This window comes from Marmota flaviventris, chromosome 9, assembly GCF_047511675.1.
Source record: "Marmota flaviventris isolate mMarFla1 chromosome 9, mMarFla1.hap1, whole genome shotgun sequence".
Lineage (NCBI taxonomy): Eukaryota > Metazoa > Chordata > Mammalia > Rodentia > Sciuridae > Marmota > Marmota flaviventris.
In genome coordinates, this window is record NC_092506.1 from 18,005,510 (window position 1) to 18,026,771 (window position 21,262).

General features: G+C 34.9%; 1 protein-coding gene and 1 pseudogene across 1 annotated transcript; one reads left to right on the forward strand and one right to left on the reverse strand.

Moving 5' to 3' along the window:
- Nucleotides 1-790: 790 nt before the first annotated feature.
- On the reverse strand, nucleotides 791-1,679 carry LOC139707090 (large ribosomal subunit protein uL18-like; annotated as a pseudogene).
- A 16,544-nt stretch (nucleotides 1,680-18,223) lies between these two features.
- On the forward strand, nucleotides 18,224-19,156 carry LOC139707091 (olfactory receptor 4C16-like). Its single transcript, XM_071617085.1, has one exon. It carries the CDS (start codon nucleotides 18,224-18,226, stop codon nucleotides 19,154-19,156), a length of 933 nt encoding a protein of 310 aa, XP_071473186.1.
- Nucleotides 19,157-21,262: the final 2,106 nt, after the last annotated feature.

A 21,262-nucleotide genomic window follows, 5' to 3' on the forward strand; every position in this document is an offset into this window, starting at 1 on the left:
AGCATTGGAATTTCATTCTATGGAGTTTAAAGTGTAATTGGATCTTATGTAAGCAAGGCATAATGGAAATAAAAATTTGATTCTTGTCTCTTTTTACTTTTTCAAACTCACTACAGTGGAGAGATTTTTTTTAATCTGCCTGACTGAAAACTCACAAAACTTTCTCCTTACTTTTTTCTTCTCACTTTTGTATAACACAGAACCCAATTTCCCCTCAATGTGAGGCAAGGCCAAAAAGTAAAATCTCCAGTGCATGACATTAACCAAACAGTCAAAAATCCCTCCCCACTTCACCTTCAGCTGAAATCAGGGAGCCTAAAGCAGAAAAGCAGACAGCACAGTCTGGGGGACAAGGAAGAAAAATCCTACTTGACTTTGTATCTTAACAAACTGGCATACTGTCTCTGAAACTGGCAGATATTGAAAGATTTATATTTTTCTTCCCTTTGAGACCTTTTCACAAGCTTCTTCAAGATTATCTCTAACTTTTCTAATTGTAGAATCCTTGATGTAGGAGGAACATGTCCATTTCTTAGGATCATCAGTGATGTCTTTTCTGCTCTTCAAACAGCCAGTGGCTATCTTCAAAATGCTCTGCCCCTCCAAGTGACCCTACTGGAATGGTGACCTTACTGAAAGTCCTCATTACATCTCCCCTTAGCCATACCTTGGGAGATGTCCAAATTGCATTGTTTTTCTTCTTGTATTTTTTTTTTGGGGGGGGGGTGTTGTTAAATAAGTTTATTATCTTTATCTGAAAAAAAATACAGGGAAAAAAAACTTGTTTGGTTTAGCTCTCAGCAGCCTATTCCTGAGCTCTGAGGAAGCTTGCCTTCTTTTGCACTACAAATGTAATCTTTCTTCTGGGCAAGGGACATTTTAGGACAGTTCCACTTCTTCTTTTAAACTTCTCTTGGGCTTCTTCTCATAGACTGGATTCTCTCATATAGCAGAATGAGCTTTCTTATACATCTCCTCCATCATGCTGGGGGTAACATTGTTCTTTATATACTGAGAGGATTGTTTCTTATAAGCATATTCATCTTCTTCTATTAGATAACACATATAATCTGCAAAGTTCTGACCCATGATGCACTTCCGATGTACTTCAGTATTGAACTCCTGCCTTTCAGAATCGTAACCAGGGAATCATTTGGTACTATGAGGGATAGACAAGCCCCCACCCACAGCTCCCTTCTGGGCACCAAAAACTTTATTGCCAGTTGTAGTTCTATCAAGGCCTGCATCCAAATAGCAGGTGAAGGCACCAAGTTGACCATTAATGTTTTCCACATTATGTTCATCTCCAGTCACCTCCATTTGGCCTTCATAGATATGGTCCATGCGAAACTTATTGAGAAGCCTGCAGCCAGCAGCAGGCCAGTTCAATATGCTGCAGCATAATTTGTTAGGCCAACTTTCACACCATATTTAAGCAATTCATGTGCATATGCTGCTGGGCTATCATATCCCCTTCTATATGGGCATAAACAATCTGGAAAATGATATCTCTGTTACACAAATTATCATTCTGTATTTGTGTGTGTTGTACTTTTCTTGTCCTGGATCAACAAACGTTTTCAAGCATAGGAATCAGTTTTGCCCTCTCCTTTTCTTCTAAATTTCACTTGATATTTCTTAAAGTAGCTCTTGTTCCTGACAACTTTAACAAGCCCCATCCTGCAAAACAGAGACCCAGGTCCACAGTTCCATGCAGACCTACAGACTGATATCTTTAATTAAAAAAAAAAAAAAATCTCAGAATAGTGCAAACATAAATCAACAAAAATTTGATCTACCTCATGTCAGAACTCAAGCATAAACTCTGGTTCATCATGCTAAGTCATTTATTTGGAGATTAATTGTTGCTTGTAGATAATGTCAACAAGTATTGAAGGCAAATCATTGGTATAGTTTAATGCCAATCAATATGTATGTACTCAGCCAATTAATATAATTAAACCAATTAATAATTGCCATATTTTTCTGAGGGTAATTTTCTACAGTATAATTCTATTCAACTACTAAAGTCTATGTATTAAGGATTTCACCGAATAATAAAGATAATTCTGAGAGATTAGTTTTCACAGCCATTTAAAAGTGAAGCACGTTTGAAGATTCTCAGGTCATCTGCAGTACAACCTGAGATCTTATGACACACATGATTCATTCACATGAAGTAAACTTATTCAGAGAGTCCATGAACTCCATGAAATTATTGAAACTTCTTGCTCCTAACTGTGGAAACAAGCTGCTTGGGATATAAATGGGGGAAGAGTCACCCAGTTATGTGATCCTGGTTAAATTTGTAGAATTAGAGTTTCTACTGTTTTCATACAAAGGTTTAAAGTAGAAGATTTAAGAACCTATGAGCCTAATAAAGAAGTAACCTTTCTGATTTACCAAGGGACTTACACTGTCTCCAATTAAGAACAATCACTAAAGAGGTAGCCAAGTGGGGGGTTTACAGATCACTTCAGGATTCAAAAAATCCTGTTTGGTTATTCTCCTCCTTTCTTTCCTTCGTTCTCTCCTCCTTTTTTTTATTTTTTAAATTAAGCTTATCAACACAGTAGCACACTGGAAGACTGAAGCACAAGTTGATGAAACCTTTCTACAATCCATTATCGTTTTCTGAGGACAAGGGGAAATCTATGAAATCTTCTGTGATTAGGTTAAGAAAAGCTTTATTAGTTGGAAGGACAGTGACCAGGCCAACTGTTTGCCTTTTGGGCCACCCTGTGGGCAAATCACATCATGGCAAGTTGATAGAGGTGGTAGAGTTGCAGAACCCAGCAGGGTCTAAGAGGCATGTGTCTATTCCTGTAACTATTTATGAAATCAAATTGTTCTCAAGGCTGATTTATACCTGAACCTTCATCATCACATTGGAATAGCTTTGGTGTCCACAGGTGTGACAATTTTCACATGTAAATACACACACACACACACACACACACACAGAGTCATCTCTTAAAAACAGCTTTTCCTTTTCCTTCCAGATTGAGAGGCTTTGACTCCTTGTTTTTCTCTGGGAGATCGGAACACTGTTGGGCTTTGGTCAGGAGGTCTGCAGATGATCTATTTTTCACTATTTCCATGTGGATTTTAAAACATCTTAAATTTGGAGGCAATCTAGGTACGGGTGGGGGCTGCTGCTGCTCTAGGAATAGACTTGAATATCATTTGTTCTTGGTTTTATCCCAAATATTTGTTTCTAGCTGTTTTTACAACTAGTAGAAATCTACTGAATCCTCTCTGTCATTCCAAATGTGGGTCCAGTCAGTTTTCATGGAGTAGATTGCTAAAGTCACTTACACTCTGGGACCCCAGCAGGCTCATTAGTTTTTGCTCTGTGAAGTACAGTTTCAAGCTCAGAGAACAGAGTAGTCACCTAAGCCGATAGAGATCTGCCAAAGCAAAATTCTATAGTATGATGCTAATCCTTAAAACCAACTACCTTTTTTTTCTGATGTTTCTTTTTGATAAATTTCTGATATTTCTCATATCCCATGAGGCCTAAAAATTTACAACAAAGTCAGTTTTTTAGCTTATTTATTATATTTACACATCAATTTACTGTTGGTGTCTTTTATTCTATCCAATAGATTCTGTTTTTCTTCTGGAATGATTTTTCTTCTCACTAAAGTAACTTGTTGATATTTTTATGGCAAAATCTGGTATTGATACATTCCTGGACCTTTGCATATGGCAAAGTCTTTTTACTTCACCTTTGTTTTGAAAGATATTTTTGCTGTTAATGCTAGGTTGATGATTTTTAGTACTTTTAAAAAATATTTACTTCCCACATTTGAGATGTACAACAGGATGCTTTGTTAATTATTGTAAAATGGTTAGTATAATCAAGCAAATTTACATTCATAATTTCACATAATTACCCCTCCCCTTTTTTTCCAAAACACCTAAAATTTCTTCTCTTTACAAAACTCCTGAATATAATGAGATATTATGAAATCTGGTCCTCATGTCACAGTAGCTCTCTGGACTTGTTCTTCTTACATCTCTGCAACTTTGTATCCTTTCTCCTTCAGGGCCCCATTTCCTCCAGGCACAATCTCACACCTGGTACATTTTATTCTCCATCTTTGTACATTCAACATTTTTTCCTCTTAATTTCCACACATAAGATCCTGTAGTATTGTGTGTGTGTGAGTGTGTGTGTGTGTGTGTGTGTGTGTGTGTGTGTGTGTGTGTGTGAGAGAGAGAGAGAGAGAGAGAGAGAGAGAGAGAGAGAAATGTTGCTCTACTGTATTCTCATGTATGTTTTTTTATGGTAAAAGTCTGCTTAATTCTTATTTTTTCTTCCTTGGTACATATGGTGTCTTTACTTTTTTAATACTTCTCAAATTTTGTCTTTATCATCATGTTTGACCAATTTATTTCACTATCTCTTTTAGTGTAGTTTTCATTATTGGTCTTTTTTGGGGGGAGGGGCTGGGATTTGTTAGATTCTTGGATACATGGAATTATAGTTGTCATCAAATTTGGGGTAAAAAAAATTATCCATTCTTTCTCCTTTTGTTTTCAGGTATGCAACATATGGAACTTTACTCTTCTATCATTCAACTTAACTTCTATATTGAATCTGTCCCATCCACCAAAACTTTAATCTTAAGTAATTTGGTGTCCCCTCTCTTTCTCCTAGATTATGTCAAAGTTTTTATTTATTGGTTCTTTTCAGTTACATAGGACAACATAATCCATTTTGATCATGAATACATCTGATTCTAGTTTGGACCTGTTTCTGTAGAAGTCCATGATGGCAGGATTCACTGTGTTGTTTTCAAAAGTTCTTTATGGCTGAGAAATATTCCATTGTGTACATCTACCACCTTTCCTTTATCCATTCATCTGTTGAAGGACATCTAGGTTGGTTCCATAGCTTAGCGATTTTGAATTGAGCTGCTATAAACATGAGATTTCATCTCTAGTTAAAATGGCAATTATCAAGAATACAAGTAGCCATTGTCTCTTTAAATATATTCTTTATCCCTTCTCTCATCCTATTCTTGAGAACTCCACTACTCATGTGTTAGAATATTTAAAGTTTTCCCACAGCCTTCTCTTCTAACCTCTTTGTTCTTCAGTTTAGAGGGTTCCTATTGCTGTCTTCATGTTCACCATTTTTTTCTGCTGCAGTGATCAACCTTTGCAGTGTCCAATTGTCTCTCTGTGGTCCAGCACGTTTTTCATCTCAGTTGTATTTTTAATCATTAGTATTTCAACTTCAGTACATTTTGCATTTTCTGTATCCCCACATACCATCCTCAGGGAAAAAGCAAATATGTAACATAGTTATCACAAGCCCTTTAATGTTCCTGTTTGCCAGTTCTATAATCCTTATCATCATTGTTTGGTTTGCTTGGTTGATTTTTTAGATTGTATATTCTTGCTTCTTTACATACTTGTTAGTTTTTTTAGGATCTCAGGTATGATGAATATTGCCCTGTTCGCTTGCTGGAGATTTTTCATTCCTATAAGTGTTCTTAAGCTCTGTTAAGCAGCGATAGAGCAGTATTTATTTTAGGGCAACTATTTGTTCTGCAGCTAAGGCAAGCGTGTCTCAGTGCTCTACCTGCTGCACTGTGAATTACGAGGTTTTCTATCCTGGTAGGTTGGAAACCCAGGCTGGTCCAGGTCCTTTGTGAGCTCCAGCATTGTTCCATTTCATGCCACTAATCCTGCCTTGTGTTCAAAGACATCAACATCCAACTCTCCACAAGTCAACGTATGCATTAAAATTTCTCCAGTAAAATGACCAAACATATGCTTTTTAACTACATAATTTTTTTCAAAATGAAAAATAAATTTGCAAAATATGATCAGGTAACTTTGGACCAAAAAAAAAAAAATGCAGACAGGTCTTTCTGTTGTATTAAAAAAAAAAGCTACAATGATTACCACAGGTATTAGCCCTCAGATAGACATAACAGTGAACCTGAACACAAACCACTAAAACAGAAAAAGTAGATATTGTATTTTGGAATAAAGTTCAGATGATATCTCAAATTGCTGTAAGAATACATTATTCAAAAATTTTGTTAGAATGGTGTATTGTTATCCAGGAAAATATTCTTCATACCATGGCAAATAAAAAATAGATACAAATATAAATGGAAAATATGTACAAGTGTAGTAGAGGAGATCATAGCAAATTCAGTTTACAACCTTGCAATAGAGAAGATTTTACTGATGACTTCTAGGAGTGAATATTTCATTATAGGAAAGGGAAAGTTAAAGACCGAGGACAGATACAAAGAAAAAGACCATAGCAAAGTGAAAATTTCTTTAAATTGTGATGAAAGGAAGGATCTCAGCTTTATATTTTAGCACTTTATTTTCATCATAGGAGTTTTTATAGGAAGACATGAAAGATCAAGTTAGTAGTCCTCATGTTTTCAGAGGAGCTCAGCCTCCTATGATGCAAGGTGTTTAATAATTTCATTGTTCAGAGGTAACTTTTCCTCCTTGAAACTTTAGGATAGAATGTATCTTATTTTAGGTTGGGTTGCAAAATTGAGGTGCAGAAGTGGTCATTTGTGTCAGCTGCTGGTCCCAGCAGGGATTCCAATAATTTTATTTAGTTTAAAAGGGAAAGAAAACTGTTTTTAAATATTTTTAATCAAGGGGAATAATAGTGGCTAGAACAAGTAAAAAATATTTAAATAAGTTTTATTTGTAGCAGTTATAAAATCAACAAAATTGACCCTTAATAGTGTTATTTTATTTATTTAATTCACTTGTGTTGGGAATCCTTCAAGCACAATTTGGAAGTTTCCATCATTGGGAAGTGATGAATTTTAAAAACAGAATATCTACTCTTTCATCTAAAAATATCAGCAACAAGAAAGTACTCAAAGTATATATGAAAAAATACATGGTGAATTGTATTTTTTTAATAAATTCAACAAAATAAATAATATGATGACTCTGAAGACAAAGTGGTTTTGGTTTACATCTGGATAACCAGTCAAACTTATTTTCTTTGACAGCTTTGATGATGAAGGGGTATCTATCCAAAGTCCTCTTCAGACTGACAGTGTATTTTACCATATGTTCCTATGACCTAACGAGGGACACTGATCCCATGTTCTCAGAGGGTAAGTGTCTACACAATGTGCTCCACAGACTGACTCCAGACACACTGTGTTGGGTCACCATATACCTTTGATATTACAGTTATCTCCCTATGTACTCAAGCACCTATCCCTTCTGCTACACAGCAAGAACAGAACTCTTGAAGACTTTTAGTTTCTCAATAGCTGAAAAGCCTAGATCAATTTATATTGCACATCCTCTGCTGCAAAATAATCCAAAGAGATAACTTTGAAAATGATACTGTGTAAAAACTGGTACTTCAAGCATCCACAAATCCCAGGGATGAAGAGCTTATTTTCTAGCTTCCCAGTGACTGTACATTTTTATGTTGATCCAGTACATGGTTTGAGTTTGTCTCTCAAACAAACTAGAAACTAGGTCCTCACTGTGGAGGTATTGGAAGGTGGTGAAGCCTTGAAGAGATAATGCCTGGAGCAAAGTTATTAGGTTATGGTGATGCCACCATTACAAAGTGTAATGCTGATCTTGAAGAGTGAGTTAGATCATGTGAGAATGAGTTATTAGGAAGAGAACAAGCCTGATACATGAATCGTTTTATTTTCTTGTTTCATTACATAATCTCTTCTGCATAGGCTTCTGCCATTGTGATGCCATCTAGCATAAGGCCCTTATCAAAGGCCAAAAAAATAAAGCCACCCAATCTTGGACAAACCTCTTTATAGTATAAAATACCTAGTATCAGGTATATTGTTATAGCATCAAGTATCATATTTCTACCTTTTCTTTCTCCTCTTCATCTTCCCTGTTCTATTCTGGAAACATTACTTCAATATCTCATTAGAATAATTTTTCTAAATTCCTTCTGATGGTCAACATTCTTTATATATGTTCAAACCAAGCAAAAAAATGAAATATTATTCATATTAAAAAATCTGTAAGCTTTAGGGGATTGGTGTATGTGTGTGCATATGGGTATATGTGCATGCACTTTGTCTTTCTGCTTTGCATTACTTTGATGAAATACCTGAGATAATCAACTTAAAAGGAGAGTTTTGGGGCTGGGGATGTGGCTCAAGCTGTAGCGCGCTTGCCTGGCATGCGTGCTGCCTGGGTTGGATCCTCAGCACCACATACAAACAAAGATGTTGTGTCTGCCGAAAACTAAAAAAAATAAATAAATATTTAAAAAATTCTCTCTCTCTCTCTCTCTCTCTCTCTCTCTCTCTCTTAAAAAAAATTCAAAGGAGAGTTTTATTTTGGCTTACAGTTTTGGAGGTTTCAGTCAATGTTTTCTTGGTTCTGTTGCTTTGAGCCTGTGGTGACATGGTAAGTCATGGTGGGAACATGTGCTGGAGGAGCACATGAGGCATTTTGTGGTATCTGGAAAGCAAAAGGAAAGAAAGAGAGGAATGTGCTTAAGTCCCAACACTCCATTGAAGGGCGCATCCCCATTGACCTAATTTATTTCCACAAGGCTCCTCCTCCTAAAAGTTCCAGCACCTCCCAATAATGCCACAGACTTGCCAGCAAATCTTAAAACCTGACTTTGAGGGAGTCACCAGCTCCAACTTGCAGCACACACAGAGATACAACAGAACTATGCAAGCCTTACTAGATAATCTTATTAGTTTATTACAGAAAGATAAAACAGGCTTCCATTCTGTAGCAATCGGTGTTAAGTTAAAAAAAAAAAGGTGGGGGGAGGAAGAAAAGATTGCACAGTTTCTTTTTGTGTGTGAGACTGTTAATATTTGCTCCTGAAGTGATGTACCATCAGTTGTGGCTGTGGCTATCCTATGCTGCCTGGTTTTGCATTGCAAGAAAGAGGTTCATGTTGTAACTATTCACATTATAGGAGTGTCCCTTTCATTAATGTTTTATATTCAAAAGAAAATTGAAGCAGAGAAAATAAGACAAAAAGGGAAATATTCTCTGTAAGTTACATCTTGAATGTTCACCAGTATTTGAGAGAGAATATTGCCAATGAATCTTATGTCCAGGACTAGTAGTAATAGTGACATTATGCACCTTGGATATGATGGTGACCTATATAGTTGTATTACTGCAGAGCAGAAATAACAATAATAACTCTCATGTAGGCATTTATCTCTTTGGCCTGTCAAATATTGAGGTCAAAGTGATTCATTGGAAAAAAACAGATGAACTTGAACTTCAGAGCATCCCTATTTATAATCCTTCATTGAATACTTAAATTTGAGAAAAAAAATGTTTACTTATTACAAAGGTGCTCTCTGAGGTCATGTATATAAACAATGGAAAATCCCAAGGGACACATAAGTCTTAAGTGAGGATAAAGGTGTGAGAAAATAAAAGTCATCTCAAGAAGACACTCTTGCAGAGGCAGAGAATTGACATGAATTTATGGTCAGGAAGAATGGAAAGCAATGTCCTAGTGACAGTTCTTGAAGAGACCAGACACTGGAGGCAGAAACGTCCTGCTAGACATCACTGATGTAATGACTCCAGAGAATCTTTTCCTGGGTTGAGGGAATTGGAGTCTGCTAGTAGGAGCCATTTTCAGTAGTTCAGTAGTCAGATTCGGCTCCAAAACTTCTTGCCAAAAACTGTTGGCTGCTAGAAGTTATCATTGGGGAATTGATAAACAACAATGCCCATTAGTGTAGAAATGGTTCTGGCAGCAAATATTCTGAATAATTAGAGCATTGCATCAGCCTTGGAGACCAAGGGACTGTGTTGGAAGGAGCTATTGACCACAGCTTCCCATGTCCCTCAGGGAATGCTCCTTTCCCTTCCCAGCTTCTCAAGCCAGCAGCAGAAGCTGGAGTTTCAAGGGATCTGTAAGCAGGCTGATCTAAAGAATGGATCATTGTCATGCCCTCAGAATAGCTCATATCCCTAAGAAATTACACCCTAGAGGAACACTTGACATATGCCTGCAAGTCTCTATATATCAGCAAATTAATCATTTTGGTCTTTTAAATTATGAAACAGGATAAAGATAAATCTTTGATTAGAAAACCACTTTGAATATTCACTTTAAGTCATTTCTTATGAGCAAAAATATCTGCATACAGAGTCCTCTATTAGAAAGTAGCAGGTAAGACTCAAGGTTCTGAAAGTTCATCTAATTTTTTTTTTAGTTGTATAACAAATCAGTAAAAGAGTAAAGACAATACATCTCATTATCATTTTCCAAATGGGAGATATAATTCTATTTGGCTAGACTTTTGATTCTAAGTTTTGCTCAGGAAAGAAAGAACACTAAGGTCTCAAATGATATTCTAATATTTTTCCTTGTTACGTTTCATTGTTATGGAAGGAGTGGAAGGAAATTTCTTATAAATGTGCATGTAAGTAATAGAATAATTATAAACCCTAAGTCTAACTTTCTAGGTTGCATATTTCAGTGTATTTAAAAGATGTAAGTCTTTATGACACAAATAAAGGACATCAGTTTATTTTAGTGTTCAAATATTTTCTGCCAAATATAAGACAGAACAAACAACATTTAGAAACTGACATTCGAAATAAAAGCTCAAGTTTTGGGGGATTACTGCTTTGTCCATATATCTAACTAAAACAACAAAATATAGAGGATTCTTCATATTAATTATCTTCTCATGGTGTAGCTGTTACTAAATTGTTTCACAAATATTCTCTCTCTCTCCCCCTCTCCCCTCGTTTAGTACATAGATTACATTTCATAAATTGTGGAAATAGTATATTGTCTTGGAAAGCTGAATATTGGCATATCCTGCAAGCCATCAGTTGCATTCCTAGGAGATGTTTAAAATGTTTGTAATTGCAGTTTGTAGTTAAATATTCACTAAGAAGATACTGGATAAACACTTGCTGACATGATCACACAATGGCATGAGGTACTACCGAGAAAGTGATTCTAGAACTACATTCTAGAATTACATTCAACAATACAGAGGTTCTGATACAGACCTTACAACTTAATCTTGAGTGGAAAAAAAATTCCCCTAATTCTGCATGCTGCATGTTCAATTGATTAACATTTGAAGTTAGGTAAAGTTCAAAAGATATAAATATATGATAACTTGTTGTGAGAATCAAGGTTATGCATTAAAAATCATGGTATTGGTTCCTTTTAGGATGAAGTCAGAGCAGGATAGAAAAAGGACTAAATGCAGATTTAATTGGTAATATTTTAATTTTTAGGATAGGTAGTTAAGTTTACAAATGTTCTTTATATTATTTAAATACATGTACAAAAATCAACAATATCAAGTAAGTAAAATAAAGATGTTAAAATAGTTTGAAAATGACTGATATTTACAGACATGTAAAAGTTAGCACTGTTTCTTCTGATGGTTTGTTGCTCTACTTCCTCATGAGGTTTCACATGTGATCAGCTCTTTCTGCTCATGGTAAGAGTGTAGGCAGAAGTTCTGCTCTGTCCTCTCAGAAACTCTATTAATGAGGGAGACCAGAATGACTTTTTGACTTTTCTCCATAATAAACCAAATATCGAGATTGATTCTCCTTTGCTACTAGATTTACAGTCTTGGGAAAAATGTTTTCTGATTGAGTCATTAGGAGTCATATTCCCACCCTTTGAGATAATATGATCCTAACCTATATAGTGAATATGAACAAATTGTGGTTTCTTAGTGGAAAGTCAGATTTCATCCATTGAAGAAGAAACTGGACTTCTATTAAATGTAAACTATAAGGAAACACCAGTGAGAGAGTTTTATTTTATTTGAGAGAGAGAGAGAGAGAGAGAGAGAGAGAGAGAGAGAGAGAATTTCAATATTTATTTTTCAGTTTTTGGCGGACACAACATCTTTGTTTGTATGTGGTACTGAGGATCGAACCCGGGTAGCACACATGCCAGGCGGGCGCACTACCACTTGAGCCACATCCCCAGCCCAAGAGAGTTTTAACACTTTGTCTTTACCCATCTCTGTGAAGCAGATTGATTGCCTCTACAAAAGTGTTCAGATATTTGAATTCGTCTTCCTTATTGATTCTGCATTTCCACACGACATCATGAAAAATATCACACTTTACTATGGGAACAACCTAACTCTTTCAATATCCCATTTTATATTACCAAGTGCTGTTCATTTTGCTTCTAAGTCAAAAATCTGAAAGGGATTTCAAGGGCAATATTTGTGGTGTCTCCCAAAAATGAGCTCATTTCATTGTGCTGCTTTCGAAATTAGTATTCTTAGTGCCATTTGGAGTCAGAAGAGTTTATTTCATTTACCATTACAAAAGTAGTTTTTCTAAAGAAGTAATTGTAAATTATCAGTAAATTTGTTTTAATTTGGTTTATAGGTTTTATTGATTCCTCCACTGACTAAACAATTGGTTAATTTCCTACTGTAAGTTATAGTTTATAAATGCATACTATGGTAAATTTGGTGCTGGAAAAAATAAGTATTTATAGTTTACAGAATTTCTGAAGAATTTGAGGAATGAAATAAGAATGCTTTCCTAATTTCTAGCCATTACACAGCATTGTCCTGCTTTAAAGTTTGCTAGCCATTGGTCAACTTCAGTCAGGACTTGCATGCGTGTTTTAGACACTAGAACTTATGTGGTGTTATACAGAAAATTCCTGTACTCCTTCCTGAGAATCTAGTTCTCTAGGTTCCATGTGGCTGTACTTTCATGGTCTTATCATGACTCTTGAGCTCCTTCAGGGATTCTTTTAAATGTTGGCATAACCCTTTGTTTCATTGTTGACTCACTTTGCTGATCTCTGTTTTCTTTGAGTGACCTCATTTAATCTCCTAGTATAAAATATCATGAACATGGTAAAGTTTAGACAAATGTGCTTGAATGGTGGTGCTGAGGGAAGGGTATATCGTGTTACTTCGCATCCTTAAATGGTAAAGGTTTTGAGAGTTTAAAATATTGAAATAAAAAAGGAGTGTTCAAGAACAATCAAAAAACATATATCATGATTTAAAAAGGAGTGTTCAAGAACAATTAAATAACATATATCATTTGTACATATATCCTGCACAAATAATGGTTTCCAAATCTATTTTTTTCCAGTATTGACTTTAAATTCACACTTTTAATAATATTAAAAATATTGAACTGTCTGCTAAACATTTTCACTTGTGTTTCTTGTAGCTAGCTGAATTTCAACCTGCCCTTGCAGCCTTACTATTAATTCTAAGTTCCTCAGTCTGAGATACCACTATTCAGCCAGAAAGAGCCTTATCATCATTGCCATCTAGAACTCTCTGGTTGTCAAGTTATTCTGGTAGAAGCAAAATGTGAGGTTAAGAGGCAAAAATACAGATTAAAACACTCAGTAGCAGAGCTATCAGTACTGAATTCATTAACATGTGACCTGAGGGACCTGATTATCGTCAGTAAATTTTAGTTGCTCTTATATGAAATGTTATTGTTAATATCTACCTCATGAGATATTTATACAAATTAAAAAAATGTAATTTATGTCAAAAACACTAAGCCTATTTTATAAAAGGTAGTCAATACATATTTGTTGAAGTAAAATTATCTCAATTGGATGTATTCCTTAAATGTTTTCTTCTTTACTAACAGGAGTTAATAAAATGAGTGAAATGAATTTTTTAAAAATATGAGATTCAGTGCTAACTTGGCATATATATTAATACTCAGACCATGGGTTATATATAAGTCTAAGAATCCATGGAAGGATGTGTTTGTAGCTTAGGGAATAGAGCCTCTGAATTAGGGGCACCACCTGGCTTTCCTTTGTTTGTTGAAACTTTGCCAATATGCTCCAAGTGTGTTACAGGATCTAGAACAGATGGTTTCCTGACACAGCCAATGGTAACTTAGGGCACTTGGGGGAGAAGACATATTTCTTGGTGAGCCAATTTCTCTTTTGCCAATAGCATTACTTTTTCATCTTCCCGTGCTCCATCACCCTCTCCTCCACACACTTTCCATTCTTCTTCTTTCCCTGGTATCTTTGATATGCCTGAGGCACCTCACATCCTTCTTTCCATGTGGTTACTGGGTATGAGGAGGATGGAATTGCTTTTCTTAACAGGCTAGACAAAACAAAAGTTAATTTATGATAGCGTCTAAGATGCTTTTAATTAGCAAAATAAGAGAAACTTTAAGGAATAATGTTTTTTAAGATGGTAATATATTACATTATTATGGGTTAATGATTCCCTCTGGAATGCAGAAAGAAATTTGTTTTTTTTTAAATTTTTTAGTATTCTGTGTAAAGGTTGCTTTCAAAAGGGGATGGACAGATGTAGAAATCCTCTAACTGGTAAGTATTACATTATTTCTACTTTTTGAGCTGAGAAAGTCATTACTACATGTTAATTTAATACAATTTTAATGCATTTTCATAGTCTTGTAATCATATCATTCACACATGAGTAAGACAGGAAAGAAAAAAGAATAACCGAAACTTTTACAGGTCTACTGTTAATGAAGGAAGTGAACTAATGAAATACAAGCATTAGGATAAAAATCATCCTTTGAACTCAACAAATACTTTGTAGGCACAAGGTAGATTAAAAATATCATGATTGTATGGGAAGAGAAGTATATATTCCATGTGCTAAAATTTATCATAACTTCCTGCTTCCTGAGATGGCAGAGCTTACAAAATTGCCCAGATGCTTTTCAATGTAAGGCAACTGGGCAAAATAACTCCTCAATTAGCACTATGGGCACCAGAATCTTGGAAATGATTGTGCCTGATAAACAATTAAAGAAAAGGTTAACAGAGAGTAGTGACCTTGCCAAGTTTTCTGGAAGATGCACACTTTTTAAATAACAACCAATAAAGTTGAAAACAGTGCTGTATCTCACACCACAGAAATATTACTCCTTGCATGTTTCTTAAATGACAACATAAGGACATAATTTGTAATTGGTTTACATATAAGATTTACTTTGAGAAGCTAAATACTCAGAATGTTTGGAGCAAATACGAAAATGAGATTAAATACAATACACACTACATGTAATGAATATAAGAATATAAATTTAGTTTATTATAATAACAACCCAATATATAATAGCATAATACTTTATGTAAATATATATGACTTACATATGTATACACACACACACACACACACACACATACACACATACTGAAAGTGAAAGAAAATATGCCACAAATGTAATACAGGTGATCCTGAAAATACTTAGACTAAAATTCTTCCCTATTCTTCAATATTTTCTCCTGCCCAACTTGTTTAACATGTCACTTTATCTACCCTCACCCTCCATAATGCTCCTGTTCTCTGTCTGGTAAGATTTGGAAAGAAGAACCATTAAATGTTAATTTCATGACAGTTATGGCCACCAGATATACAAAGTGTAGGTGATGGCACTGAATTTATGATGGAACTTGATCCTCAGGTGGGCATCACTTGACCAGAGAGCAGGAATAATGGGACTGAGTTACAGAGGGAGGAGCTGGAGGAGGATAGATTATGTCACTCACTAATTTTTGCTTTGGAAGGGATAAAATGGGTTTCCCACCCTAATCTGCCTTTTCTTGATGGCTTTGTTTCAGCTCCTGACCATTTATGATCTCCAACATCAACACATTGTCTATTGACTGTTTTGAACAGTGTAGCCACTCTACACTTGGATAATCTTATTTGAAGGATTGAGGTAAGTGCAGTAGTTACTAGAAGATATGTTATGTCCCTGGTGCTGTTTTGTCTTCAGACCTTTGTAATCCATTTTGTGTTTGTTTCAAGAATCTGATGAAAGGTGTTACCACTATTTTCTGGGAGTGGGGAGAAACTGTGCCTCAATAGCAAGAGTTTATGAAAAATGTCACCTCTCTTCTTGCATCTCTTAAGGACTATGGGTTCATAAAAAAATGACAACAAATTCTGAAGATGAATGATCATTTTGTGGGTGTCAGAGTCCCAATGCCATTCATAAAATGTGGTACTGTACAGACCACATCTTCTGCTCTAGGTTGTGAGGATGATTCACCATGTTATTTGGCTCTCAAGCTGTTAAAAAAAAAAAAAAAATAGAACCTTATTTTTTTTTTTTCTATCATGCATAGTGGTTAGAAAGCCACAGTAAATTAATGATGTGAAGATGTTTTGAAATCAGAGAAGTACTAAAATAATCAGATACATATTACATTTTAAAAATTAAGACTGTTCAATTTAGAAACACTAATGAACACCTACTTAAACAAAACATTGGACAAGATATTGAGTTTGATACAATGGAGATAATATCCTGAGAACACATAGATTTATAATATATTCATTCCATGAATGAGATGCACATACATAATTATGTGTAAGAAAAAAAAAGAAAAGATATGAGTAAAAACTTTTGAGAGCAAAAATATTTTTCCTTTATCATAAGGCCATCATTGAAAAAAAAAGTTTTCTAAAGTTGAATCTTGTAAATTCAAGATGGTTGAAATAGCTAGAAATAGAGTTCCAGAAAGAAAGATGTCTATTGATTATTGATTAAATTGTTGATTAAATATATGATGAGGATCTACAACTTTTACTAAATTAATTAAACAATACATGTTTATGATTCTTAATTAATCTTCAAAATCCATGACTAATTGTATAAGGTAAACAAACTTTTTCTACAATTTATATTCTAATAGGATTGATAATAAATAAACCAAAAGCTATATTCAAAGGAGTGGATAAAATCATGGACTATTGGAGGTTCAAAAGTCTTTTACATTTTCATGTCCCCAAGGCCTAACACTTTTCAAGTACAATAATTTCATGATGGAAACATCTTTCAAAAGAATACAAGAAAAAATTAGCTTCTTATGATGATTAACACAGTGCAAGAGTAATAATCAACTCAGATCCTTTATAGTTTAAGATCCTTTCCAAAGACCTTGGAGTCAAAAGTAAAAACTTTTGATTTTGGACATTTCAAGTCTATTGAGAAGGAAAAAAAAAATTACCAAGAGACCGGAATAACAACACATTTTTTCCTTTTCTGGATTTCTGCTCTATTCCAAGAACATGGAGTATTCAGATTCAATATTAAAAACTCTACTGGGGGTATTATAATCATGATCTGGTCCTATACCAGCTGCCAGGTGATGTCCTTCCAAACCACCCCAGTTTGAAACTTCATATGTTAAAAATTTAAATGAGGACAATATGAAAAATGGAGTAGTCATTTAAATGTAATCAAGACTCCAAATCCTCAAAGCAGTTTCTAATAAAATAGTATAAGAAATTTGGATATTACAAAGAACTTTCATATATAATAATCATTATACATCAAGTAGCACACATTTTAAGGACATTTCAAGGATAGAAAAAAACTTACTAAGAGATTGTGTTTCCTATTTCACTTTTCCAGTTGAAGTACCTGGGAGAGGTTGTGCAAAGAGTAGAAAATATTATCTATTCACAAATAATATGTTTATATAAATGTGCATAATGATATACAAAATATATAACACAAATGAAATTTTTATATAGGGGGACAATGATGTGTGCTTTATATTCATATTATGAAACCCCAAGTCAGTATTGAGTGGTATATCTGTATAACATTGGTCCTGATGTTTACTGACAATGGAAAAAATGAAGGCATTATTACATTGATCCCTACCTCTTAATTTTACATTAATCCAATTGGCAAAAAATGGATCAGAATTGTGTCAGAACTAAACAGCATTTGTATTTGAAGAAGGTTATAGAAAAGCATTAGATAGATAAGAATATTTGAGATTTTTAATATAGTGAATTAGTCATTAAAATTGAGGAACATGTGTTTAAGTGAGTTATTAAGAAACCCTAGACAGCTGGACATGGTGGTGTAGGCCGGTAATTCCGGAGACTCTGGAAGCTGAGACAGGAGGATCACAAGTTTGAAGCTAGCCTCAGCAACTTAGTTAGACCCTCAACAATTTAATGAGACCCTGTCTCAAAATTAAAAAAAATGGGGGTGTAGCTCAATGGAAAAGCAAAAGGAAGGAAGGAGGGAAGAAATGAAGGAAAGAAGGGAGAAGCACAGACTTTCCCTGATGAGGAAAAAAAAAAAAAATATATATATATATATATATATATATATATATATATATATATCTTAAAATATTTCATAACATCACATAGTACATCATTAATAATTCCTTTATTTTTGCAGAAAAACCATCTCACACTCACCCCTTCTCCAAATTCATGGAATCATGAAGTTAAACAATAATGTGACTGAGTTCATCCTACTTGGATTGACACAAGATCCATTTAGGAAGAAAATAGTTTTTGTCACATTTTTGCTTTTCTATTTGGGGACATTGCTGGGTAACTTGCTGATTATCACCACCATCAAGACCAGTCGGGCACTTGGCAGTCCAATGTACTTCTTCCTTTTCTATTTATCCTTATCTGACACCTGCTTCTCTACTTCCATAGCTCCTAGAACACTTGTGGATGCCCTTTCAGAGAAGACCACTATTTCTTTCAGTGAGTGCATAATCCAAGTGTTTACATTCCATTTCTTTAGCTGCCTGGAGATCTTCATCCTCATCCTCATGGCTGTTGACCGCTATGTAGCCATCTGTAAGCCCCTGCACTACATGACCATCATGAGCCGTCGGGTCTGTAGTGTGTTGGTGGCTTTGGCCTGGGTGGGGTCCTGTGTGCATTCTTTAGCTCAGATTTTTCTTGCATTGCGTTTGCCTTACTGTGGTCCCAATGAGATCGATCACTACTTCTGTGACTTGGAACCCTTGTTGAAGCTCGCCTGCACAGACATATATGTGACCAACCTCCTCCTGGTGTCCAACAGTGGGGCCATTTGTACAGTGAGTTTTGTCATGCTCATGTTCTCCTATGTCATCATCTTGCATTCGCTGAGAAACCACAGTGCAGAAGGGAGGAGAAAGGCCCTCTCCACCTGCATCTCCCACATCATCGTGGTCATCTTGTTCTTTGGACCTTGCATATTTATATACACAAGGCCTGCAACCACCTTCCCCATAGATAAGATGATAGCTGTGTTTTACACCATTGGAACACCTTTGCTCAACCCTCTGATTTACACACTGAGGAATGCAGAAGTGAAAAATGCCATGAGGAAGTTGTGGAGCAAGAAATTGGTCTCTGATGACATGAGATGAATGTCATTGTTATTTTGTGTTGACCTGGAAGAAGTAAATGGAGAATATTATCTTTTTATTGTTTGCTTAATATATTAAAACCTTAGCTCCTGTGGATTATTTCTTTCTATAGACAGTGTACTATACAGACACTAATTAATTTCTTATGTAGAGAGGCATCTTGAGGTACAGACAGGTATATATGACCCATTGCCTCTGATGTTGCTGATTAGAGTCCTTGCTAAACAACCTAGCATCACTCATGGTTTTATTGTGTAGGTTTTAGTCTCTATGTGGGATTCTCTGATAGTAGTTACCCTTCTTTGTAACCAAAGCTTAGATCCAGAGCTTGGAGTGTTTTCCCTCTTCCAAACAGTTTCCTTTGTAAGATGCTTTGGTCTCATCAGGAATCATCATCAACTTAGTTTTCCTTCCTGACTCAGTGAAAAGTACCAAATTCAAGTGACTGTTGAGTTTTCCTATTCTAAGGGACAGTACATATACTTTAGGTAAACTCCCTTCCCATTTTAGGACACACAATGAAAACCTAACATGTGTTTACCTAGATCCTTTTAAGACCGTGATGGTATATGGAGAGAAAATTCATACTTCTGAAAGAGTCTTTGATCTTAGGAATGCTCTGTTCTCCTTACTGGGGTTGTAGTCATGCAATGATTCTTTTTGTAAAATATACTTTTTGTCCCTAATTTTTTTTTCCAATTTGGGGAGCATAAACTTTCTTGAATCATGATGATTATAATAGTATGTTTATAATATTTGGCAGTTATTATTGTAGCAGGTTAAATTCTAATTAAAGTAAAAATATGTATGTTGGCTAGAAATGAAGAGTACATTCAAGTTTAGTTGCTGAGCCTAGTGACCCACAACTATAATCCTAGCAGCTCAGGAGGCTGAGGCTCGAGGATTGTGAATTCAAAGAAGCCTCAGCAACTTAGAGAGGCTCTAAGCAATTTGGCAAGACTCTGTCTCTAAATAAAATATTTTAAAAAGGAAGGGAATGTAGCTCATTGCTTGAGTGCTCTTGGGTTTAATTCCTGTTACAAAAAAAAAAAAAGAAGACGAAGAAAGAAAGAAAATATTATAAGGTTAGACAAAAAATGTGATAACCCTGGAGAACAATTTTAGGTTTTGAGACAGAAGTTGTTACATTACATTTATTGAACATTTAAGTGAGTTATCAGTACAACACAAAAGAGTAGCTTTACCATGCAAGAAGAAATATTTAGATAAAAACTATATTACTCCAGCAGAGATATCACCTTTTGTTATTATTTATTAACACCTCATCCTCTAAAATTATGAATTCTAATAATGTTTGAATTTATTCTATTTGTCTATTTCCATATAGAACATTAAACATTTGTTTACTGGGGATTTCCATTTCTATTTCTATTTCTATTTCTATTTATAAATTACAAAATTTTATTAATTTTTTAATTCCAGAAATTTTAGATTTTTTTTTCTTTTTTATGTTACTGTGGATTAATTTTATGTTACTGTGGCTTAATTTTTAAAATGTTTCTGGTAGTGTATTACCCATTATATATAATAGTGAGTTCATTTTGACATAATCATAGATGCTTACAATAAAATTTGTTCCACCTCAGTGCCCAGTACTTCCTTCTTTATCTTGAGAAAATGATCATTTCTGTGTTTGGGATTAGAAAGCTATATATTCTTTAGTGAACTATAGTGACATGTATAGATCACTGCTTTTCAGATTCTGTGAATTTCAATATGAAATCGATCTCTAGCAGCTTATCATTGCCCAGCAGCAGCTACAGTTTGGTTTTGCCGTTGCAGGATTTGCACCATAGTAGATTCCAATTAAGAGTTATACTTGATAACTTATTTTATTTAAAACAAGGAAGCTATGCAAAGAATGTATGTTGAATTTAAGTGATTTTCTAGATACACTTCATCTCATGTCTTCTGGAATCACATTTCACATGGAGATCCCATGTCTACTGTCAAATCATCTGCAAGCATATACTGCACTCCAACAAGTACAGTATTTTGTAATAAAGATGCCAGGAAGACTGGATGTGCAACCTCAACATATATTTTGATTGAAATATCAAAATGTGTTCTGATAGAGAAATAATG